The following is a 26,554-nucleotide window of genomic DNA, read 5'->3' as shown; positions in this document are numbered from 1 at the left end:
TCGCTGGAGAGCTGTCTGTGTGACAGCTCTCCAGCGACCACACAGCGACGCTGCAGCGATCGGCATCGTTGTCTATATCGCTGCAGAGTTGCTTAATGTGACGGTACCTTTAGATACCTTCTTGTAGGAACATCTCTGATTAAATTGATTGACTATAATACACTGCCATATAAATTATTTGAAAGGCAGCTCTACCCATTAGAAAATATTTTGGTCCGTTGGGTAGCATTTTTTATTATCGAATATCTGAATTTTTGAGTTGTCCGGTATTAGATGTAGATAACAGAGCTGTCCAGAAAGTTCCTACCCAACAGTATTTCACATAGCTAGGTGACAAGGTACCATGGGAATTGCATTTAGAGCTCTTTGGCCACTTGTCTCTGAAAAAGACTAAAGTCTTTCTACCTTCATGCTAACACCAAAACATATTTCATACCAAGCCAGATATCTGCCTTCTGTTGGGGCTCGTGCACTGTAAAAATTGGACGAGTGCCATCATTTTGACAGGTAGCACTCATCCCCGTGTTATTCGATGAGGCTGTGTACATGTTCAATTATTATTTACATTTTTTTTTTAGGTACGAGGAAACAAAAATGCACCATGCGTGATATGCCTCCAATAATCCAAATGTACTCGGATTTGATCCGAGTGTGGTCCAATTGTCACAGAGCGATTGGAGAAGATGAAGAAACTTTTATTTTCCTCATCCAAGAAAATCGAATCATACCGATTTTCTTGACTGAGAAAAAAATGTTTGTATGACCCTAACCATTGTGACACAAGAGTGAAACTGACAAAGATTATAATATTTTATATTCCTGGCCTCGCCCTGTTTTCATGTGATATTATTTTGTGCTGCTCACCCTTGTCTTCTGCTATGTCCTGAAACTGCATCAGTGGAGTTCGCTAGCTGAGTTTGTTACTCCTTGAGGCCAGTTGCTCTCTACAGGGGATCAACTTTGTAATATTTTTTTGGTACGCTACTAATAATAAAAGCATAAGTAATAACTGTTGAAAAAATACCTTCTTTTTTTTCAAAATTTTTCTTCTACTTTTTCTCTTCCAGGTCACCAACTTTTGCTGGAGGTCTTTTCTCTATCTCCAAGTCTTACTTTGAACACATTGGATCTTACGATGATCAGATGGAAATTTGGGGAGGAGAAAACGTAGAAATGTCTTTTAGGGTAAGTCCTTTTTTATGGTAAGAACCACCCCTTCTCCCTTCCCCCCCCCCTAAAAAAAAATAAAAATAAATAAACCTAGTCTGAATGAGACATATATAAACTTATGGAAACATATTTTGACAGCAATGCTTCATGGGAATAATATGTACAATAGCCCACATCAGACAAATCTGCGATCCAGCTGTAGATGACACTGTCATTGGGGGATGCAGGGTTCCCCCTCATTAATATATAGCAGGGTACTGGCCTGCTGGCTGAGATGCCACACCTCAGAAGGAGCACTGGCTATACAAGTTGTATGTCGCATGGCTTCACAATAAATCTAGAGGTTTTTTTTTGCAAAGTACACATTAAATGGGTTGACCATTTAATCCTGATTTCAACAAATGTTGGACATGTTTCTGCGGCACTAATACGGAAGTATTACCAGTTCTCCTCCTATATGTCTTACTGCATCCTTCCTCACAGGCTGCACATCCCTACTGATAAATAGGTCTGGTCACATGCCTCTCTACCGGCCTCCTCCAATAGAAAAACTGTTTTCTTATGTGAAATGTTTTCTATTGGAGGAAATGCGGTCACATGTCTCTCCGTCAGCATCGATGTAGTTGACAGCTGCACTGTCCTTGAGGAAGGTGGCAGTAACTGCTACAGGAAGACAATCTGTGATACTAATATATACATTAGTAAGTGCTACAAAATAATGTCCCCAACTCATTTGTTAAAGCAAACATAAAGTGGCCCCCCTCTTTTAACTTACCAGGGTCTTTGATCTATATGCTTAGTACTCTAGTCTGATATATTAAAGATGAACTTCCTATGTCCAGGACATACTTATAATTTTATATTTTTTATGTATACATCTATTGGCACACACATAATATTAGAGTTCAATATTTGCAGAGTAAGTTTTTGTTGACCCCTATTAATATATTCTCATTTTAGGTCTGGCAATGTGGTGGACAGCTGGAGATCATACCTTGCTCGGTTGTTGGCCATGTCTTCCGCACAAAAAGCCCTCATTCATTCCCTAAAGGTACGCAGGTGATTACTAGAAACCAGGTACGCTTGGCTGAAGTTTGGATGGATGACTATAAGGAGATTTATTACCGAAGAAACCAACAAGCTGCCAAAATGGTCAGAGAGGTAAGCTGAGCAGGTCTCTGTATTAGATAAAGTCCTTCAATGAAATGTGTACACTTTGACCATCCATTATGCCTTACAGTGAAATAACCATAAAAAAAATTACAACAATTTCTCAAATATCCTTTTCTAATTTTTCTGATTACCGCCTTCCCAAAATAATGTGAATTTCTGTATTTTCCAAAATAAAAAAAAAAGGAATTGGTGTTTCTTCTTTTCACTTTGACAAGCCTTAAAGACTTGACAATCTCTATTCATATTCGCTCCTACAGTATAAACTGAGTAATAATAAATGTGCAAATGGATACATGGAGCTGGACTGAGATCGTCTTGGGCCACCATGTTTCTGTATCTGTATTTATCCTGCTTCATCTGTGTTGTGTCCATTTGCGGTGATGAAACCTGAAGCTTGGGGACCCCAATGCAAAACCTTTTAATGGGGCTCCCAAACAATGATCCCAGATCTGTAACAGTATTGGTCTATTGGTAAAGGAGAACTTGTGGGTCCCCAGAGCCCAGGTGCGGCTGCAACCCTAACACTATACCGTATTTAATTTTTAGCTATGCCCTCATCCATTCCTCTCATTACTGCAGCAGAGTCTGGTCCCACCAAGTAATCCTCTAGTCTATTGTTGAGTTTGATCCTATCAGTACATTTGTTTTCAAAGCCACCAAGTTTCCAGACTGTTCTTTGCAATATTATACATAGGCTGAGGAAAGAGACTCTCATTATATTCACCTGCCTTTGAAACTGTCCTGCGAAACTAGATAGAAGCATAGACCTAAAAAAAAAGAGGAAACTTTATGGGATAGGTTTATAAGAACCAGCATTTATTAAGTCTACCCTTATACACTATTAGGCACAATCATTTTTCCCAAATATCCTACTGTAAGGGAAGCAACACAAAACAGGAAAAAAAAATGCAAATCATTATTAATACATTTTACCCAATAACTCGGAATCTTATTGGATTTAAGAATTTGTCATTTATTTTGATAACACCTTCTTTACAATTTTCCTGCTGTTTTCTACTATATTTCGCCATTCATTCACCAAAGGAGCTAATTCCGGTTCCACTTTTTAGCTATCAACAATTTGGCTTTTAAGGATTCTTCACAATAAAAATAATGCATTGTCCCTGTGCTTCAACCCAACAAGTATATATTTTTGAATTTTAATAATTTTTTATTGCTAAAGCTTTATTTTTTTACCATACTTCTAATACCTAACCAATATCTATATAGCTTAGGGCACTTCTTGAACCTGCTGATACATGATTTTTTTTTTTTAATTGCAGAGAAACTATGGAGATCTTTCTCCGAGACTGAAGCTGAAGGAAGACTTGAAGTGTAAGAACTTTTCATGGTACCTGCAGAATATCTATCCTGAGATGTTCATACCAGACCTCTCGCCCACGTATTACGGAGCGGTAAGTGATGGCTGAATGGTTTTACAATCCTGTGTCCTCCATTTCACATACTTTTCACTGACTCAAAGATGCACGGTCACATTTCTTTATTTGGATTCTGTCTTTATATTTGTTCTAGATTAAAAATGAAGGATCTCAGAGCTGCTTAGATGTTGGGGAAAATAACCATGGAGGAAAACCCTTAATCATGTACCCTTGTCATGGAATGGGAGGAAACCAGGTACAGACAGAAAACCAAGTTATCCTAGCCGAGACTTTTCTTTGTGCATATGGCTCTTTATTACAGCTTTTATATAACTTTTTAATGTATTCTTCAATTTGTATAGCAACATCGCCATCTACAGGCTAATTGAATGTAATTATAAATGCACGATACCAGCCAGGATGCCCAAGCTAGCATAGTCGAATTATAGGACAAATTTAGCATTAAGAGAGCCTGTCACGTTGAACATGAAGTTCCATCTGTGGACAACATGGTATAGACATTTGTAGATTGTGAGCCCTCGCGGGCAGGGTCCTCTCTCCTCCTGTACCAGTTGTGACTTGTATTTTTCAAGATTATTGTACTTGTTTTATTATGTATACCCCTCCTCACATGTAAAGCGCCATGGAATAAATGGCGCTATAATAATAAATAATAATAATAATAGAGAAGGAGAAGCTGCACAAAATTATATATAGGTTTTTTTTAGAGACAATTCAGTATAATTTGGATCTTCTTCATTGAAATCCCTGCTGTCTGTTTGCATGAGTCCAATGGGTGGTCCTACTAGGGATTCAAAGCTATCTCTGCATGTGCAGGACAGGGTATCCTGTCTTTCACTATATGCATATGAGTCCAGTGGGCGGTCCTACCATTGATCGACAGCTATCTCTGCTGCAAAGGAAAGAGACTCCTGACATTCACTGTATACATGAGTCCAGTGGGTGGTCCTACCATTGATCGACAGCTATCTCTGCCGCAAAGGAAAGGGACTCCTGGCATTCACTGTATACATGAGTCCAGTGGGTGGTCCTACCATTGATCGACAGCTATCTCTGCCGCAAAGGAAAGGGACTCCTGACATTCACTGTATACATGAGTCCAGTGGGTGGTCCTACCATTGATCGACAGCTATCTCTGCTGCAAAGGAAAGAGACTCCTGACATTCACTGTATACATGAGTCCAGTGGGTGGTCCTACCATTGATCGACAGCTATCTCTGCCGCAAAGGAAAGGGACTACTGACATTCACTGTATACATGAGTCCAGTGGGTGGTCCTACCATTGATCGACAGCTATCTCTGCTGCAAAGGAAAGGGACTCCTGACATTCACTGTATACATGAGTCCAGTGGGTGGTCCTACCATTGATCGACAGCTATCTCTGCTGCAAAGGAAAGGGACTCCTGACATTCACTGTATACATGAGTCCAGTGGGTGGTCCTACCATTGATCGACAGCTATCTCTGCTGCAAAGGAAAGGGACTCCTGACATTCACTGTATACATGAGTCCAGTGGGTGGTCCTACCAGTGATTGGCAGCTATCTCTTTAGCAACAGACAGGGAATCCTGACATTCACTGTATGCATAGGAGTCCAGTGGGTGGTTCTATTCAAACACCAGGAATGTCGGTGAATAAGTTACAAGGTTTGCTAAAACTTTTCTCAAATATATATTAATCTAATCCGCATCTCCTGCTCCATAACATCCGACTGTCAGATCAGACCGTCTTCAATATGACAGGTTCCTATTCTTCACTCCTATGTTAAGCCTGTAGCATTATGGGGGGGATGATCAAGCAAAATTTAGATGGAGTCTTCCTAAGCACAGAGACGCCTGTTGCTCCACAATCCAAAAGTAATTATTGGCGCTGTCTCGGGGGTTAGTGCTGAAGTGAAAGGAAATCGGGGGACTCTGGGTGCTGGCTCTACACCATTTGTAGAGGTTATTTTAACAAATTGCTGTTTTTTATTTTATGAAATGTAAGCGACTTGTTCTTGTGTTTTATAATTATTTTCTTTGTAATGTAGTTGTTTTTGTTCATGTTTTTCAGTATTTTGAATATTCATCACAAAAGGAGCTGCGCCACAACATAGCAAAGCAGCTATGCTTATTTTCCAAGTATGGCGTGGGCCAGGTAGAGCTCCGAGAATGCCAGTACAAGGGAAAAGGGACAACCGTACCCGGAAATGAAGAGTGGGAGTTCACAAAGGTACACGAGGTTCACCTAAGATTAACCATAATTATTGAACTATTGTTTAATAGGATACATCTATATGGAAAAAAAAGGCTTGCCAACCAAAATTAGGGTTTGTATTGGACACGTGAACCTGGAGTGCATCATCGAGTGAGCAAGGTTTCCATGTATCCGTATTAGTGTGAATTAGAAGGAGAAAATTAATCAGTCGGAGCCATTTAGAATTATGCATTGTTATGATTAGTGCTTGGCTAGCCGGGCAAGTATTTTAAAAGCTGCCAACCTTGTGGGGTTTTGCCCTGTATCAATATTGAGCATAAGCAGAGAAATGTACCCCCCAGAGAACAGGAATCCTACTGACCCTTTCCTCGTCTGTTAATGACTTGTTTGAGGAGGAGAATAGAGGCAGAGTCAAGAATATTGCAGTGAACTGCAATCCTGGTGTCCGAACGCACAGTTTGCTGTCCCACTGCTCATTTGCACTGACGGGCTAAACCAGCAGACATCCCATTTGTGTCCCATTGCAGTTTGAGATGAACAGTAAGGCCACGTGCACACGTTGCAGAGAGTGGTGCTGATTTTTCCGGACTGATTTTGGTAAATCCGCAGGTAAACCGCACTGTGGAATTACCACGGATTTACAAAATTTTTTTTGCTGATTCCACCTGCGGTTTTACACCTGCGGATTCCTATTATGAAGCAGGTGTAAACCGCTGCGGAATCCGCACAAAGAATTGACATGCTGCGGAATAAGCAACGCTACGTTTCCGCCCTTTTTTTTTCCGCAGCATGTGCACTGCGGATTTGGTTTTCCATAGGTTTACATGGTACTATAAACTCAGGGAAAACTGATGCAGATCCACATCAGCCAATCCGCTGAGGATCTGCAGCAAAATCCGCAACGTGTGCACATACCCTAAGACATGCCTAAGCATTGTCGTTGACTCTTTATTGTAGCTGTTTATATCCCTTGAGGCATAATGTATTGTTCTGAAAGTGTCCTCCTGCATTTGGAGATCTTAAAAGGAACCTGTCACCAGGGATATACAGGCCAATCCACAGACACCATGTTCTATAGTAGGAGGAACTAAGTGAAGTGATATATAGTTTTGTGAAAAAAAATTCAGTGGAGATGCTCGCTTAGGGTGGTTTCACACTTGCGTTTTTGTCTGCAGCGTTTTTTTTCCCTATATTTAAGATTGAAAACGCATGCGTTTTTTTGTGTACGCGTTTGGTCGCGTTTTGTGACGCATGCGTTTTTTTACTGCATGCGTTCATTTTCTGAAATGCTACTTGTAGTATTTTTAGAAGCGTTTTTTGGACCAAAAAAAACCGCATGCGTTTTCATGCATTTTTTTTGGGTCAAAAAATACATTGGAGTCAATGGGGACGCATGCGTTTTTTGGTGCATGCGTTTTTTGCGGTAAAAAACGCATGCTTTTTTTATTAAAAAACCAGAAAACACACTGATATGGCACCCCCCAACATAAAGGTGATAAAGGGAACCTAACCCTACCCCTAACCCTACCCCTAACCATACCCCTAACCCTAAGGGATCCTAACCCTACCCCTAACCCTAAGGGATCCTAACCCTACCCCTAACCCTACCCCTAACCCTAACCCTAACCATACCCCTAACCATACCCCTAACCCTAAGGGATCCTAACCCTAACCCTAATCCCTTTATGGTTAGGGTTAGGGGTAGGGTTAGGGTTAGGGGTAGGGTTAGGATCCCTTAGGGTTAGGGGTAGGGTTAGGGTTAGGATCCCGTAGGGTTAGGGTTAGGGTTAGGGTTAGTATCCCTTAGGGTTAGGGTTGGGGTAGGGTTAGGGGTAGGATCCCTTTAGGGTTAGGGTTATGATCCCTACCCCTAACCCTACCCCTACCCCTACCCCTAACTATTTCTGTTTATAGTGGGTTTTTTACTTTATTTTGATGATTGGCAGCTGTCACACATTTCTCAGCATGCGTTTAAAAAACGCAAACGCATGTAAAACCGCATGTAAACGCGTCAAAACGCCGCGTTTTTTTCACCACATGCAAAAACGCATGCGTCAAAAAAAACGCAGCGTTTACATGCGTTTTTTCACCATGCGTTTTTTACCGCAAAAACGCACCCCAAAAAACGCCAATGTGAAACCAGCCTTACACGAGCGTTGATTTTTTTTTTTTTTTTTTTCATGTGAAAGAAAATGAGAGAATCATATGACAGGTGAGGAGGAGACAGATAACAAGATTTCTCCATCTTCTCCATTGTCTGAGACCGCGGATGTCGGACTTTGGCTATGTAGCCTAATGGAGAGTTGTGGATGGTAAAATACCCCAAGACAAGATTACCACTTACTAGTAGAAGTATCACTGGCTAGATGCGTCATGCATTTCTCTACCTCAACGCACGTTTCGCCCTCACTTCTTAAGGGAACGTATTTTACCACCCATAACTCTCCATAGCTGATACATTTGCTTGTTTACTTTGGCACCACAAGCAGTTATCACCCACTGGTCTAATATCCTATCCATTCTTATCTGTACTCCTCCCCCATCTATGTCAAATACACCTGTTTTTTCCTTACCATAGGATTCCACTATTTCAGTTGATCTTACAGAAGTTTACATCAATATGCACTAGGCACTTTAACTATCTTATTGTTGTATTAGATAGCATTATTCTGGGTCCATTTTTTGTTTTGGATCTATACCACCTCTTGCACTAATACATTGCATCATTGTTCTAAGGCATGACAGTCCAGTTTAGGGCAGAGACAGACTGCTGTATTTCTCCTGAGAGAATCGCATCCTAAACCTTAGTACTAGCTGTCGGCTCTCCTGACCTGAGCTTGACTGCTGCATAGTAATCCCTCACAATGTCTTGCTCAGGTCAGGAGAGGTGCCAGGCCAGTCCGTGCAGTGCCATGCGATTCTTGTACGAGAAATACGGCAGTCTGTCTCTGCCCTTACTCTCAGAAAGGAGACTTCTTTTTTTTTTTGTAGGATAGTGTGCCTGTACTCACATGTGTTGTAAAGTGCGTCTGTGTCTCTCACACTAGAAGCACCTTGTTTTAGCGTGTTTGTTTTTCATATGTCAAAAAAGATTCTATTTGTGCATATTTTGTCCTAAGCTGTCACTGTGTTCACCTTGTCCGTGTGGGATAATACCCATCCAGATGTTACACTTTTGATTTATTGAAATTCTGGACATGCCACCATTGGATTGCACACATCTTTCCATTCTGAAGCCTCTAAACAATAATATTTGACTGTTTAAAAAAAAAAATCTACCTTATTCTAAGGCTAGGTTCACATTGCGTTATGTGAACCCGTTAAACGGACTACGTTACACCGCGGCATAATGCGGTGTAACGTAGTCCGTTAACGTCGCCATGCTTGTAATGGCGAACGCATCGCTAGAGCACGCCCACATTGGGCGTGCACTGGCGATGTGCCGTCATTTGAGTGACTGACCTCGAACGCTGCTTGCATCGTTCGCAGTCCGTTCCTCGCTAGCGCAGATTGGGCATCTGCGCTAGCGGGAACGGCAAACGCGATCCCTTTTGGGACATTGCGTTAGCGCAGTCCGTAGCGCTATGCGCTAAATGGACTGCCCTAACGCAATGTGAACCTAGCCTAACAATTAATGGAGCGTGTGGCATAGCAAATTGCTGTGCTTCTGAGGGCCAAAGGAGGCCCAATGTACAAGTAGATGTGTCTCTAGTAAAGTGGTCATTTGGTGTATGTGTCTATAAGGGCTTATGCACAGGACTAAGGCCTCTTTCACACTTTTGTTTCTTACAATCGCTCACAATCCGTTTTTTTTTACGGATCCGTAGCGTTTTCCAAGCAAATCTGTAGCATCGCTTGAAAACTGATTGAAAGGTTGGTCACACTTGTCAAACAGTGTTTGACAAGTGTGACCAACTTTTTACTATTGATGCTGCCTATGCAGCATTAATAGTAAAAAGATATAGTGTTAAAAATAATTAAAAAAATAAAAAATCTTGACATTCTCACCTTCCGGCATCCCTCGCAGCCTTCCCGATGCTCGTAACGCTAGGCAGCATCAATAGTAAAAAGAGAGAGAGAGCATTTCCCTGACTGGAAATTCTTCCACGCATGCTCAGTTTCAAAAGACGGAACCCGTCGCTAGATTCCTGCTTTTGACACACAGCGACGGATCCTGCGTCCATAGACTTCCGTTGTAGCCAATGACGGACGGTGCAGGATCCATCGCTGCACGATTTTCCGACGTGCACGAAAAAACGTTCCTCTGTGCGTTGTCTCCGCCCGACGGACAGCGATTTTACGACGGATCCAGTGCACAACGGATGGCCATCCGTCACAATCCATCGGTAATACAAGTCTATGAGGAAAAAAATGGATCCAGCAGAAACATTTGCTGGATCCATTTTTTTTTTTTTCACAAAACGACGCATTGTGACGGAAAAAGAAAGACGGAAGTGTGAAAGAGGCCTTGACATGCGCACAAAGTCTGTATGGCAATATACCGAGACCTTACAGCTTCCTAGCATGGAGGTGCATGGCCACCACCAGCCCCATGCATGGTCCTAATGGTTCCTTTGGGCATTGTGTGTACAAGAATACTCTTCCCTAGAAGTAATACATGAGGAGTGCCTGTGTACATACAGATTTCAGAGAAGCATGCCACCATTGGATTGCACACATCTTTTTATCCTGACACATCTAAATGAACAATAATATTTGACTGCTTAAAAAATCCTATATTATATAGTAAATGTGTTTTGTTTTGTTTTTTCTAAACAGGAGCGATTACTGAAAAACGGTGGCTCAAATTTGTGTTTAACATCTCGAGGAGAACATCCAGCCACCGCAGAATGCAATCCTGGAGATGTACATCAGAGATGGGGCTTCAGCTAATCCCCATTAGATATTGACTGTGAGGGCTCCATCTCTTCAGTGCCTTTGATTTTATTGGATCCTGCTGAGAAATCTGAAGATAAAAGTCACCAAAGGAGCCAGAAAACCTTTTTAACTTTTTGTCTTCCACTGATTCGTTTACATTTTAGAACGGTGCCTTGAAGGAAGAGTAAAAAAAAACAAACAAAAAAAAACACAAACCAAAAGAACATCATTGAACTTCATTCATAAAGCTAAATTCTGAAATAAGAGGGGCATTTCAGAACAATTTGGGTACTGGGGTTCCCCTTAACTTGATATTTGGATGGTATGAACATGGTTGAATTGCACTAGCTGCTCTTTTATACACTACAGGCGTGCGACATACAATTCCTGATAATGTGGTTGGAGTCTTGATGAGGTTCCTCTGTGAAGTGACATGCTGCTTTTTTGGTTCTTTGTAGCAATATCCTACTCCTACATCTCCTAGTCAATTTCTAATGCGGGTTTAAGGAAATTCTGGGTTTCCACCTGCCGTGAATCCACAAACCTCTACAGCCGCAGAAAAGCCATGATATAACGAGAGCCTAAGAAGGTGTCCTTTCTGAATGCATGATCACTCTGAGGGTTTTCTACACTGGATTACACAATATCTCTCCTATGGACATTTAAAAGACAGTCCTGCTTGGGTTTAGTGATACTTTACCAGTGAATTTTTCCTTCTGCATAAGATAAAGAAAAACCTCAGGTTCACCTGCTCCACCCAGGAGGAGCAGAGCATCTCTGCTGCATTTACCACCTGACTTGGCCGCACTGTCCTTTCTTTCTTCTTTTGTAGGCATCCTTTAGGGCAGCTACAACCCTTTAGGCCTTGTGATCCCCAACATACTTAACCAAAAAAAAAATCTTCATTGTCATGTTTTTTTTTTCCTTTAGAATTATTTATATGAAATATGAGAACTACATAATTTCATTTTTTTTCAATTTTTAGAAAGAAATGAAGGCTCTTCCAGGTGAAAGCAGTTTTCAATACTACTGTGCAATTTTAATAATGATGGTACGTGATAATTTAAAGACCATCTATCACATGTATACACTGGAGGCAAAAATTTAGGAAATGCCATACATCTGCTGAACCATGATGCCGGTTTGTTGCTACTGTATATCATAACCGATAATGACAGGTGCTCCGTACAACTGGCGCTTTATCATTTTCTCCCCATCAGCTAAGATACGTGATATGTCAGAATTGCAGCTCCTTGCTCACAGTTTTAATGTTGTCTTGTTTTTAATTTTTTTTTTTTATTGTTAACGATCTAATAGGATGAAGGGTTTATTATTTTTTGTTTCCTCTTTAGGGGGGGTGATACTAAATATGAGGCTGAATCACTGTGACTCTATGATTAGTTAAGTTGGCAGTAAGGACTATGCCTAAATTAGGCTTCCTTCAAACAGAGCAGAATGTCCGACGTGATTCTGTGTATTTATAATGTTGAAATCATTGTGTACAAAATGTAAATGCAAAGCATTACGGCAATTGGTTACAGCTCCGGTCTGTTAGTTAAAATAAAAAACTATTTTCATTGTGTTATGTTATCTTGTGTTTTGTCTTTTGGTGGAGACCGGTATAATAAAATTTAGTGAGGAAAGAAGAGTAGACTATACCCAAAATGCACGGAAACACATTAAAGAAGTGTGCAATGCTAAACTGCAGATCAGTTTACACAAAAATTAAAAAAAATCCTACATCAGGATTAAAAACTATTTAAGACCACAAGTAACTGTGGATCCACTAGTGATGTAAGTGGCCTCCAGCATTATTAACCCTCTTAAGATCTCAAAGAATGAAAGAACCAACATCGAGGTAAAAAAAAAGACACCCAAAAGGTAAAGTAGGCTTAGGAACTACTAGGTGACTTTGGATGCGACACCTGACAAGGGGCCAAAGTTTGCTAGATGTTACTGCTATGTCGCAACACAAAACAAGTTAATGGGGTGACGTTGCGTCCCTGAAGATACTGCAAATGTGAAAAACAAATCTCATGACCTCCAATAGAGTTGGATTCTTTTGCAACTTGCTTATCAATCACCATACTCTCGGGTCACAATGCCACCCCATTCCCTTATATTGTACTGCAAGGTAGCGGCAACACGTAGCAAACTGTGGCCGCCTGACCGATATCTCTGTCAAAGTTGTTGTGTAGCCAGAGTATAAATAGTTATATTTTTTTCATTATTATGTGACATTGGGGCAACTGTAAAAAAAATAAATAAAAAAAAAACGCACACAAAATACTTACCATGCATACTTTTGTGCACCACTTTTGTTCATTCTTGATAGATAAACCGGAGATTCTATCCTATTCTATACTTGATCCTTCCTGGAGAAATAGGCGTTATTTGCATAATGGAGTATTGACCGATCTATTGGTGGAAATGTTGGGTCAATTCCATAGTATGATTTAATCATATTCTACATGAGGGCAGATCGTGCATAGAGAAATCTGACAAAGTATGGGCTTTGTGGTGCCGGTCACCCTTACCATGTACACTAGAGATGAGCAAATTTAATTGTGTGGAATTGAATTCTACTCCAATATACAAAACAGGATTTCTAGCCAAAAGAGGGTTTGGAAACAAGTCCGTTGGTGGCACAGCTGTGCCTGCAGATCAGGCAGTTTCCCTGGAGTTACTGCGGAAGCCAGCGTTTGTGGCAAAGTGGGAGACGCTCACACAGACGTGTTTGAGCAGAACGAGCAGACACGTCTGTGTCAGTGTCTCCCACTTTGCCAACAATGCTCGCTCCTGCAGCAACTCCAGGGAAACTGCCTGATCTGCAGGCACAGCTGTGCCACCAACGGACTTGCTTCCAAACCCTCTTTTGGCTAGAAATCTTCCTTGCCTGGATATATAGATCTCAGCATTTCCACTGTATCACCAACGCCGACCAGCACAGTAACTCCATTTAAACATGGATGTGTCCTTTTTTCAGAACCAAATACCCATCTTACTACCTGTTGGTGCACACTGTATGCATTCCTACCTTGGTGTCTTTTGGACCCCAGTGCAAAAAAATGTTTTTGTCCCTCAGTGTTGATTTTATGTATGCGCCCTCATATTTATCTACCTCAACGATACGAAATGTTCAAATTCTAGAAAACAAACTACAAAAAGCGACATTGTGATCAAGGCCACTGATTGGCCAAAACATACATTTTTTCCTGTCGCCTCGCTTCTCACCAATAAATTATTCACTAGAAGCAAACCTTCTCCTGTACGAGTGAAGTGATTATATATTTTATTATTGCACAGTGTATTGATTGGAGCAGACAACAGGCGAATGGCAGAAGGTAAGTAGTTTGTAATTTTATTTTTTTTTCTTCAATGTCTGTGCTCTTGGTTATTGCAGGTAAAACTAAGAACACTACACGTGTTCGAAACGCGTCCAGTTATTCAAGACATTCCTTCCCCCTATGTGTACTGGTTTGTCAAGCAGCTTACTTTTTAAATTTGTCCAAATAAAGACTTTTGATTTTATTTCCTGAGCTGGATACCTTCATTTTCATGCACTTGGTTATTGTTGCCTGGTGGAGGCTTCATTGTGTGAGTATGCGTGGGCTGCAGCACTACCAAACTGTGTGTAGGGGTCTGTTATGGCTGGCAATCAGGCAACACAGCGTGCAGTAATCAGCGCACATACAGAGATCTGGCAATAACCCAAAACAATAGGACGAGCTCTGAGACGTGGAATCTCTGTAGACTGCAGTACCTGATCTATCCTCACACAACTGGAAGCAGCAGTGGATTGCGCCTATCAACTACCTATGCAACTCGGCACTGCCTGAGGAGCTGACTAGCCTGAAGATAGAAATACAAGCCTGACTTACCTCAGAGAAATACCCCAAAGGAATAGGCAGCCCCCACATATAATGACTGTTAGCAAGATGAAAAGACAAACGTAGGAATGAAATAGATTCAGCAAAGTGAGGCCCGATATTCTAGACAGAGCGAGGATAGCAAAGAGAACTATGCAGTCTACAAAAAACCCTAAAACGAAAACCACGCAAAGGGGCAAAAAGACCCACCGTGCCGAACTAACAGCACGGCGGTGCACCCCTTTGCTTCTCAGAGCTTCCAGCAAAAGATAATAACAAGCTGGACAGAAAAAACAGAAAACAAACTAGAAGCACTTATCTAGCAGAGCAGCAGGCCCAAGGAAAGATGCAGTAGCTCAGATCCAACACTGGAACATTGACAAGGAGCAAGGAAGACAGACTCAGGTGGAGCTAAATAGCAAGGCAGCCAACGAGCTCACCAAAACACCTGAGGGAGGAAGCCCAGAGACTGCAATACCACTTGTGACCACAGAAGTGAACTCAGCCACAGAATTCACAACAGGGGTCCTCATACTGTGTGGGGGCATTTAAGCTGTACATCATATTGTATGTGTGGGTGTCTGATGGGGCCCTCATATTTTGGGGGGGGGTCCTCACGCAGTCTGGGGGGTCATTAAACTGTGTGTGTGGGCTGTGGGGAACCCTACGTTGTCAGTGAGGACCATCTTATAGTGTGTAGGGGGTTGTGAGGTGGTCATACGGTGTAGGGGCACTTCAGGAGCATTGTGTTGGGTTTAATGTAGCAACATCATAATTTGTGATTGGCGTACTGTGGTGTCATATTTTTTGTGTGGGGGGAATTGACTATGTGGGTATAATGCAGCATGGGGGCCTTTTTTGCAGACTTTATATTCTATAAGGGCTACAGTAATGGGTGAGAACTCTAAAGGGTTTCCGTGTTGGCGTAAGTATTAGGCTACGTTCACATTAGCGTTACGCTAATGTGCGTCGCTGTTGCGTCGGCGACGCAGCGGCGACGCGCCCCTATGTTTAACATAGGGGACGCGTGCGTCTTTTTGCACGCGTTTTCCGACACGTGCGTCGTTTTAGACGCTAGCGTCGGATGCAAGAAAACGCTACAAGTTGCATTTTTCTTGCGTCCGATTTCGGCAAAAAACGACGCACGCGTCGCAAAACGCGCGCGTTTTTGCACGCGTTTGCGCGCGTTTTTCCGTGCGTCGCCGCTGCGTCGCCAACGCAACGGCGACGCGACGCTAATGTGAACGTAGCCTTTTGTACTTGCAACAAAACGTGACTCTCCTCCTGACTTTAAAAGTTGGAAGGTTTGACCCCACTTACTAAGTCAAGCATCTTCTTTTTTTTTTTGGACCGGTGTAGGGTACTTTTTCTGTGGGCCATTTTGATTTCTATGTATGTCACTGCTTCCAAGGCCAAGTCTCACAGATCACTGTACGTCACGGACATGTGATAAATGACCTGAGGTCTGAAGGAATAATTATTCCTGGCAATACAATCAGAAATATTCATTTACACATGAGCACCCCCTCTGAGAGAACTTCCAGCACAGGGAGTGGTGTAGCTTTCTTGAGTTTTGGATGGGAAGGCAAGTTACTTACAAAGGTGAGATGTCCAAGAATGTCAGATGGAGGTGGGCTGGGAAAGAGGATGTAGAGCTGTAAGTGCAGGGCCAAGCCCCCTGCACTTGTGCCTCTTTTGCATAAAAATTGGATAAGGAATTTCTTTGAAATGAAAGCAAAGATTACAAAAAAATATACCAGTAAACAGTAGATATAATCTGTATTACAGTGCTCTAACGTGTTTGCTCCTTGATACTGACCGTTTCTCTTTAAGCATTTATGACAAAAGCCGTTAAAGTATTAGAGTACCGTAATTGATAGTCATTTACTCATAAACATAAAACACCGAAAGAACTTGGGGCCTGATTTAATCAAGACTGTTAGTGATCACAGAGGTCTTGATGAGGGCACGTGCTGAAGTCAGATGCTCCTAGTCCTAATTCATGAAGAGGTGCATACCTATTCAAGAATTTGGAGCGTCTGACAAGGGGTGTGTGCAGCGCCCCAGAGTCCTAGTCGTTGCAGTAATGTCGTTCTTCCACCAGGGGGAGCGATGTTACGTCTGATGGCACCAAAGGAGTTCACCCTGCCAGGTATCACAGCCACACACACACTACACACACTGGCCACCACGGGGAGCAAAAGGTTCTATCTATTAGGCCACTCCTCACACTTGGGTAAAACTCTGGGTTTGGTTAGGAAGTGGGACAGTTGGAGACAGAAGAGAAGCTGACTGGAGGGAGAAGGAGATAGTCAGGAGGAGAGGAGCACACTGGGCTCGGCCCAGGAAGGGAAAGAAGGACACCGAGTTGCGCCTGCAACCCATGCGGCAGCCTCCTAAGAAAGGAAGTGTGCCGTAGTGAGTGAGCAAAGAAGTCGTAGCAACAGGAGTAAAACACCGGTGGGAGACCAGCTAGGAGCAGGCTGCCTCCCACTGAGCGCAGATCCGGTAGCCGGAACACCGAAGGAGTAATAGACTCTATGCTTTACTTCAGAGACCGGCAGGACAGTCGATTCCAAGTTAGCTGCCCGATCTAAGAACCTAAGCAGACAAGGTGGCAACGCGGAGGAGGGGCGATGCTAGGGTCCCTATAAAATAGCCTCCGGCCACCACCGTCATACGGGTTTGTCCTATCCATCTGGGGGACAGAGAGAAGAGTAACAAGAGTGAGGACCCTATGGGAGCTAATGCACGTAGGGACCTACTACATTACTGTGCGCAAGGGGAAGACTACTGATTTCCACCTGGATAAGGGGACTCTGGAATTGCCATCAGACCGGCCGGACTCTGCCTACCCTGTCATCCGGCACCCTGGACTGTGGATGCTGAAGCCTTCAGTAAAGGTAAAGAGACTGCACCCACTGTGTCCTCGTTATTTACCGCGCCTTGCACCATCCACCATCACCATCTACACCTCTGGGAAGCCCTGGGGATATACTTCACCTGTGGGAAGGTATTCCATCTAGCTGCCATTCCATCACCCCAGCGGACCCCCTAAGCAGCGTCGGTCACCCTGACCGAATACCACAGGTGGTGTCACAAACACTACCATTATCTACAAACTCTACCCCCTTTTATTGGGCGCCCCTCATAGGGCCACGGTCCGGGTCAGGCCACCGTGACATCCCAGCTGAGGGAACTGAAGGACCCAGTACCGAGTACCCCATTGCCCTTACGTGGGGGCGATCCATTTGCACTAGAGCTGAGCGAATTTGATTTGATTTCTGGCTTATGAAACGCCATAGTTCGTCATGAATAAGACGAGCTGTGGCCTCACGCCCGCATCCTGCCTCAGCGTGCTGATTTTCTCAGTTGAGAGAAACTAGGGTAAAAATGCCAGAAGTTGCAAAATTGTGGCACAACTCCGAGTTTTGATTACATTTTGTGACTTTTCAATGATTTTACATGGGAAATGTGGCATGAAATCTTTCATGAATTTTCCCTCAGTCCCAAAAAGTTACAATATACATTTAAAGGTTGCTGAATCAGTTGGGAACCAAGTATAGTTGAATGACATTGATGGAGTGTCATAGACTGGGTAAGAGATCCAGATGTATTTTTATAACATAAGTAGGTTAACCCAACATTGTCTTGTGCTGTATAACAGAGGCGTGTCTAGGTTTTCTGGCACCCGGGGCAAGAATTCATTTTGGCGCCCCCCCAGCTCACATGCGAGTTGCACACTTATCCTGGCATCACACTGGCGTATTGCATCTGATGCGAGATCATCGGATGCGATATGCTAATGACACTCGGCTCCTGCTCGCAGCAGAGCAGGAGCCGAGTGTCATGCGTCTGTGCTCCGATTCTCTCGCACAGGGAGGATTGGAGCACAGCTGCGGAGGAGGCAGAGAAACTAATTTCTCCATCTCCTCCATTGCTGGGGTCCGCTTATAACGCACATCACTCGGATGATATCCGAGTGGAGTGCGCTGTCTCACTCACACCCATAGGTTTATATAGGTGCGAGTGAGCCGGGAGTTTTCCTAGGTCCGAGACAATCGCAGCATGCTGCGATTGTCTCGGACCGAGAAAAACGGGCGACAAAAAGTCGGCTGCTGGGAGCGGCCCCATAGCTTAACATTGGTCCGAGTGCAATGCGATTATTTTATCGCATTGCACTCGGCCGTTTAAAATGCCAGTGTGACGCCGGCCTTAGGCATGTACCCATGAGCTCCTCTCCCTAATACTCTCAATATTCAGTGAAAAACTGAGAGAAGCAGAATAGAAGCTCGTTGTCACAGGACTATAAGTATGAAAGTCACATATGAGTGAAATGTCCATGTGATGACTACTGGAACCTACAGAGCTGAATCCTGACATCGCAGCTTCTGAATTCTCACAACTAATGCACTGCACACTTTTAGGATTCTCCCTTGCCGGTGGACAGTCATGTCAGCACAAGCATGTGATTTGTAAACCTCTGGCCACATTCCGACTAGACTCTCTCAGTTCATTTCCATTGAGTGAGGCCACACATATCTAGCCCCTTTACCCCCAAGGGTGGTTTACACGTTAATGACCAGGCCAATTTTTACAATTCTGACCACTGTCCCTTTATGAGGTTATAACTCTGGAACGCTTCAATGGATACCAGTGATTCTGACATTGTTTTCACGTGACATATTGTACTTTATGATAGTAGTAAAACTTCTTTGATATTACCTGCGTTTATTTGTGAAAAAAAACGGAAATTTGGCGAAAATTTTGAAAATTTTGCAATTTTCCAACTTTGAATTTTTATGCAATTAAATCACAGAGATATGTCACACAAAATACTTAATAAGTAACATTTCCCACATGTCTACTTTACATCAGCACAATTTTGGAACCAAAATTTTTTTTTGTTAGGAAGTTATAAGGGTTAAAGTTGACCAGCAATTTCCCATTTTTACACCATTTTTTTTTTTTAGGGACCACATCTCATTTGAAGTCATTTTGAGTGGTCTATATGATAGAAAATACCCAAGTGTGACACCATTCTAAAAACTGCACCCCTCAAGGTGCTCAAAACCACATTCAAGAAGTTTATTAACCCTTCAGGTGTTTCACAGGAATTTTTGGAATGTTTAAATAAAAATGAACATTTAACTTTTTTTCACAAAAAATTTACTTCAGCTCCAATTTGTTTTATTTTACCAAGGGTAACAGGAGAAAATGGACCCCAAAAGTTGTACAATTTGTCCTGAGTACGCCGATACCCCATATGTGGGGGTAAACCACTGTTTGGGCGCATGACAGAGCTTGGAAGCGAAGGAGCACCATTTGACTTTTCAATGCAAAATTGACTGGAATTGAGATGGGACGCCATGTTGCGTTTGGAGAGCCACTGATGTGCCTAAACATTGAAACCCCCCCACAAGTGACACCATTTTGGAAAGTAGACCCCTAAGGAACTTATCTAGAGGTGTGGTGAGCACTTTGACCCACCAAGTGCTTTACAGAAGTTTATAATGCAGAGCTGTAAAAATAAAACAAAAACTTTTTCCCGCAAAAATTATTTTTTAGCCCCCAGTTTTGTATTTTCCCAAGGGTAACAGGAGAAATTGGACCCCAATAGTTGTTGTCCAATTTGTCCTGAGTATGCTGATACCCAATATGTGGTGGAAAACCACCGTTTGGGCGTATGGGAAGGCTCAGAAGGGAAGGAGCGCCATTTGGAATGCAGACTTAGATGGAATGGTCTGCAGGCGTCACATTGCGTTTGCAGAGTTCCTAATGTACCTAAACAGTAGAAACCCCCCACAAGTGACCACATATTGGAAACTAGACCCCCCAAGGAAATTATCTAGATGTGTTGTGAGAACTTTGAGCCCCCAAGTGTTTCACTACAGTTTATAACGCAGAGCCGTGAAAATAAAAAATCTTTTTTCCCACAAAAATTATTTTTTAGCCCCCAGTTTTGTATTTTCCCAAGGATAACAGGAGAAATTGGACCCCAACTTATCTACATGTGTTGTGAGGACTTTGAACCCCCAAGTGTTTCACTACAGTTTATAACGCAGAGCCGTGAAAATAAAAAATAAAAAATTTTTCACAAAAATTATTTTTTAGCCCCCAGTTTTGTATTTTCCCAAGGGTAACAGGAGAAATAGGACCCCAAAAGTTCTTGTCCAATGTGTCCTGAGTACACTGATACCCCATATGTTGGGGTAAACCCCCGTTTGGGCACACGGGAGAGCTCGGAAGGGAAGGAGCACTGTTTTACTTTTTCAATGCAGAATTGGCTGGAATTGAGATCGGACGCCATGTCACGTTTGGAGAGCCCCTGATATGCCTAAACAGTGGAAACCCCCCAATCATAACTGAAACCCTAATCCAAACACACCCCTAACCCTACTCCCAACGGTAACACTAACCACACCTCTAACCCAGACACAACCGTAACCCTAATCCTATTCCCAACCGTAAATGTAATCCAAACCCTAACTTTAGCGCCAACCCTAACTGTAGCCTTAACTCTAGCCCCAACCCTCGCCCTAGCCCTAGCCCTAACCCTAGCCCTAACCCTAATGGGAAAATGGAAATAAATACATTTTTTTAATTATTTAATTTTTCCCTAACTATGGGGGTGATAAAAGGGGTTTTGATTTACCTTTTATAGCGTTTTTTTTAGCGGATATTTATGATTGGCAGCAGTCACACTCTGAAAGAAAAAAATATTTTTTGCGTTACCACATTTTGAGAGCTATAATTTTTCCATATTTGAGTCCACAGAGTCATGTGAGGTCTTGTTTTTTGCAGGACGAGTTGACGTTTTTATTGGTAACATTTTCGGGCACGTGACATTTTTTGATCGCTTTTTATTCCGATTTTTGTGAAGCAGAATGACCAAAAACCTACTATTCATGAATTTCTTTTAAGGTAGGCATTTATACCGCTAAATAACCTGCTATAACAGTAAATCAAGCTAAGGCTAAGGTTAGGGTTAGGGCTAGGGTTAGGGCTAGGGTTAGGGTTGGGGCTAGGGTTAAGGCTACAGTTAAGGTTGGGGCTAAAGTTAGGGTTAGGGTTGGGGCTAAAGTTAGGGTTAGGGTTTGGATTACATTGATGGTTGGGACTAGGGTTGGGATTAGGGTTAGGGGTGTGTCAGGGTTAGGGGTGTGTTTAGGGTTGCCGTTGAGATTAGGGTTAGGGGTGTGTTTGGATTAGGGTTTCAGTTATAATTGGGGGGTTTCCACTGTTTAGGCACATCAGGGGCTCTCCAAACGCGACATGGCGTCCGATCTCAACTCCAGCTAATTCTGCGTTGAAAAAGTAAAACAGTGATCCTTCCCTTCCGAGCTTTTCCGTGTGCCCAACCAGGGGTTTACCCCAACATATGGGGTATCAGTGTACTCAGGACACATTGGACAACAACTTTTGGGGTCCTATTTCTCCTGTTACTCTTGGGAAAATACAAAACTGGGGGCTCTGCGTTATAAACTGTAGTGAAATACTTGGGGGTTCAAAGTCCTCATAACACATGTAGATAAGTTCCTTGGGGGTCTAGTTTCCAATATGGGGTCACTTGTGGGGGGTTTCTACTGTTTAGGTACATTAAGGGCTCTGCAAACGCAATGTGACGCCTGCAGACCATTGCATCTAAGTCTGCATTCCAAATGGCGCTCCTTCCCTTCCGAGCTCTCCCATGCGCCCAAACGGTTGTTCCACCCCACATGTGGGGTATCAGTGTACTCAGGACAAATTGGACAACAACTTTTGGGGTCCTATTTCTCCTGTTACCCTTGGGAAAATACAAAACTGGGGGCTTAAATATAATTTTTGTGGGAAAAAAAAGGATTTTTTTATTTTCACGGCTCTGCGTTATAAACTGTAGTGAAACACTTGGGGGTTCAAAGCTCTCACAACACACCTAGATGAGTTCCTTATGGCAGGGGTCCCCAACTCCAGTCCTCAAGGCCCACCAACAGGTCATGTTTTCAGGATTTCCTTTGCATTGCACAGGTGATGCAATTATTACCTGGGCAAGACTAAGGAAATCCTGAAAACATGACATGTTGGTGGGCCTTGAGGACTGGAGTTGGGGACCCCTGCCTTATGGGGTCTACTTTCCAAAATGGTGTCACTTGTGGGGGGTTTCAATGTTTAGGCACATCAGTGGCTCTCTAAACGGAACATGGCGTCCCATCTCAATTCCAGTCAATTTTGCATTGAAAAGTCAAATGGCGCTCCTTCCCTTCCGAGCTCTGCCATGCGCCCAAACAGTGGTTTACCCCCACATATAGGGTATCAGCGTACTCAGGACAAATTGTACAACAACTTTAGGGGTCCAATTTCTTCTCTTACCCTTGGGAAAATAAGATTGGGGCGAAAAAATCATTTTTGTTAAAAAAAAAATGAATTTTTATTTTTACGGCTCTGCATTATAAACTTTTGTGAAGCACTTGGTGGGTCAAAGTGCTCACCACACATCTAGATAAGTTCCTTAGGGGGTCTACTTTCCAAAATGGTGTCACTTGTGGGGGGTTTCAATGTTTAGGCACATCAGGGGCTCTCCAAACGCAACATGGCGTCTTATCTCAATTCCAGTCAATTTTGCATTGAAAAGTCAAATGGCACTCCTTTGCTTCCGAGCTCTGCCGTGCGCTCAAACAGTGGTTTGCCCCCACATGTTGGGTATCAGTGTACTAATGACAAATTGTACAACAATCTTTGGGGTCCATTTTCTCCTGTTACCCTTGGTAAAATAAAACAAATTGGAGCTGAAGTAAATTTTTTGTGAAAAAAAAAAAAAGTTAAATGTTCATTTTTATTTAAACATTCTAAAAATTCCTGTGAAACACCTGAAGGGTTAATAAACTTCTTGAATGTGGTTGTGAGCACCTTGAGGGGTGCAGTTTTTAGAATGGTGTCACACTTGAGTATTTTTTATCATGTAGACCCCTCAAAATGACTTCAAATAAGATTTGGCCCCTAAAAAAAATGGTGTTGTAAAAATGAGAAATTGCTGGTAAACATTTAACCCTTGTAGCTCCCTAACAAAAAAACATTTTGGTTCCAAAGTTGTGCTGATGTAAAGTAGACATGTGGGAAATGTTACTTAAGTATTTTGTGTGACACATCTATGTGATTTAATTGCATAAAAATTCAAAGTTGGAAAATTGCGAAATTTTCAAATATTTCGCCAAATTTCCATTTTTTTTCATAAATAAACGCAGGTAATATCAAAGAAATTTTACCAATATCATGAAGTACAATATGTCACGAGAAAACCATGTCAGAATCACCGGGATCGGTTGAAGCGTTCCAGAGTTATAACCTCATATAGGGACAGTGGTCTGAATTGTAAAAATTGGCCTGGTCATTAACGTGCAAACCACCCTTGGGGGTAAAGGGGTTAAGGTCCACCCCACATGTACGGAATAGTATGTCCAATGACAGAAAGGGGCTAGTCAGCACATGACCACATGTATGTAAATCACCGGCATGGGAGAATCCTTACAGCGTGCAGTGCGCACTGTGAGAACTCAGAAGTTTCTGAGGGACGTTATTCTGGATTATCTCAATGAGAATAACTGTTTAACTCCATATCAGCATGGGTTTATGAGAAATCGCTCCTGTCAAACCAATCTAATCAGTTTTTATGAAGAGGTAAGCTATAGGCTGGACCACGGTGAGTCATTGGACGTGGTATATCTCGATTTTTCCAAAGCGTTTGATACCGTGCCGCACAAGAGGTTGGTACACAAAATGAGAATGCTTGGTCTGGGGGAAAATGTGTGTAAATGGGTTAGTAACTGGCTTAGTGATAGAAAGCAGAGGGTGGTTATAAATGGTATAGTCTCTAACTGGGTCGCTGTGACCAGTGGGGTACCACAGGAGTCAGTATTGGGACCTGTTCTCTTCAACATATTCATTAATGATCTGGTAGAAGGTTTACACAGTAAAATATCGATATTTGCAGATGATACAAAACTATGTAAAGCAGTTAATACAAGAGAAGATAGTATTCTGCTACAGATGGATCTGGATAAGTTGGAAACTTGGGCTGAAAGGTGGCAGATGAGGTTTAACAATGATAAATGTAAGGTTATACACATGGGAAGAAGGAATCAATATCACCATTACACACTGAACGGGAAACCACTGGGTAAATCTGACAGGGAGAAGGACTTGGGGATCCTAGTTAATGATAAACTCACCTGGAGCAGCCAGTGCCAGGCAGCAGCTGCCAAGGCAAACAGGATCATGGGGTGCATTAAAAGAGGTCTGGATACACATGATGAGAGCATTATACTGCCTCTGTACAAATCCCTAGTTAGACCGCACATGGAGTACTGTGTCCAGTTTTGGGCACCGGTGCTCAGGAAGGATATAATGGAACTAGAGAGAGTACAAAGGAGGGCAACAAAATTAATAAAGGGGATGAGAGAACTGCAATACCCAGATAGATTAGCGAAATTAGGATTATTTAGTCTAGAAAAAAGACGACTGAGGGGCGATCTAATAACCATTTATAAGTATATAAGGGGACAATACAAATATCTCGTTGAGGATCTGTTTATGCCAAGGACGGTGACGGGCACAAGGGGGCATTCTTTGCATCTGGAGGAGAGAAAGTTTTTCCACCAACATAGAAGAGGATTCTTTACTGTTAGGGCAGTGAGAATCTGGAATTGCTTGCCTGAGGAGGTGGTGATGGCGAACTCAGTCGAGGGGTTCAAGAGAGGCCTGGATGTGTTCCTGGAGCAGAACAATATTGTATCATACAATTATTAGGTTCTATAGAAGGACGTAGATCTGGGGATTTATTATGATGGAATTTAGGCTGAACTGGATGGACAAATGTCTTTTTTCGGCCTTACTAACTATGTTACTATGTTACTATGTAAGTCTGCAGTCACAAAGAATGACTGCAGACTTATCACAAACCTGGACTGTAACAAGATCAAGTGACCAGCAATAATTGTGCGCAATGATGCCGACACTAAGGCTACTTTCACACTAGCGTTTTCTGCAATCCGTCACAATGCGTCGTTTTGCAGAAAAAACGCATCCTGCAAAAGTGCTTGCAGGATGCGTTTTTTCCCCATAGACTTGTATTTGCGACGGATTGCCACACGTCGCATCCGTCGAGCGACGGATGCGTCGTGCTTCTGCGGACCGTTGGGAGCAAAAAACGCTACATGTAACGTTTTTTGCTCCTGACGGACCGCTTTTTCCGACCGCGCATGCGCGGCCGGAACTCCGCCCCCACCTCCCCGCACCTTACAATGGGGCAGCGGATGCGCCAGAGAAATGCATCCGCTGCCTCCATTGTGCAATGCGCTAAACGCTAGCGTCGGAATCTCTCCCCGACGCATTGCGACGGGGAGATTCTAACGCTAGTGTGAAAGTAAATCTTCATGTACAAAGTGTGTTCTCCTAAAACTGCAGCTAAAATAACAAGAACAGTTTGAGAAAAGACTCTCCTCCTTGTTGGGGGGGAAAACATTCTGTCATGTAGACACTGATAAATAAGGCCAAGATGAAGGGTAAGTGTGCTCTTGAATATCAAGATTTGCTGTGTTAAACCACTGACTATTGGTTACCAGATTAATAAAGCTATATAATGGCTTCACTCTGTGAAGCTTGGTAAATTGTTACGTTGTGTTACATGAATTCTCACCCAGTCAATCAAAAGTTGTCCTCCTTTGAACTAATGAGTGGAAAAAAACTGAAACAGATGTCTGAAAATAGAGTTTTTGGTCTTGTGGCAAGATTCAATATTGACTTTTAGGATTGCTATATCCAGTAGGTTGCACTAGCGTCTTTGTCCTTTTCTTCTCTGAAGAAGCTATTTACATACATGAATTTAGAATATAGT

The 26,554-nt window shown here is 42.6% G+C and overlaps 1 protein-coding gene across 1 annotated transcript in view; it reads left to right on the top strand.

Annotated features, from left to right (window-relative positions):
• The window catches only part of GALNT6 (polypeptide N-acetylgalactosaminyltransferase 6), an 88,955-nt gene extending 76,557 nt beyond the window's left edge, over positions 1–12,398 (top strand). Inside the window, exons 6-11 of the mRNA XM_069758636.1 lie at positions 1,068–1,185; positions 2,131–2,331; positions 3,627–3,758; positions 3,877–3,978; positions 5,795–5,953; positions 10,718–12,398. Coding sequence (XP_069614737.1) covers positions 1,068–1,185; positions 2,131–2,331; positions 3,627–3,758; positions 3,877–3,978; positions 5,795–5,953; positions 10,718–10,831 — 826 coding nt within the window. The 3' untranslated portion in view covers positions 10,832–12,398. The remainder of the gene's footprint in view (positions 1–1,067; positions 1,186–2,130; positions 2,332–3,626; positions 3,759–3,876; positions 3,979–5,794; positions 5,954–10,717) is intronic.
• Positions 12,399–26,554: the final 14,156 nt, after the last annotated feature.

Source organism: Ranitomeya imitator, chromosome 3 (genome assembly GCF_032444005.1).
Source record: "Ranitomeya imitator isolate aRanImi1 chromosome 3, aRanImi1.pri, whole genome shotgun sequence".
Classification (NCBI taxonomy): Eukaryota; Metazoa; Chordata; class Amphibia; order Anura; family Dendrobatidae; genus Ranitomeya; species Ranitomeya imitator.
The sequence above is the reverse complement of the archived record's forward strand: the minus strand, read 5'-3'. Positions and strand labels throughout refer to the sequence as shown.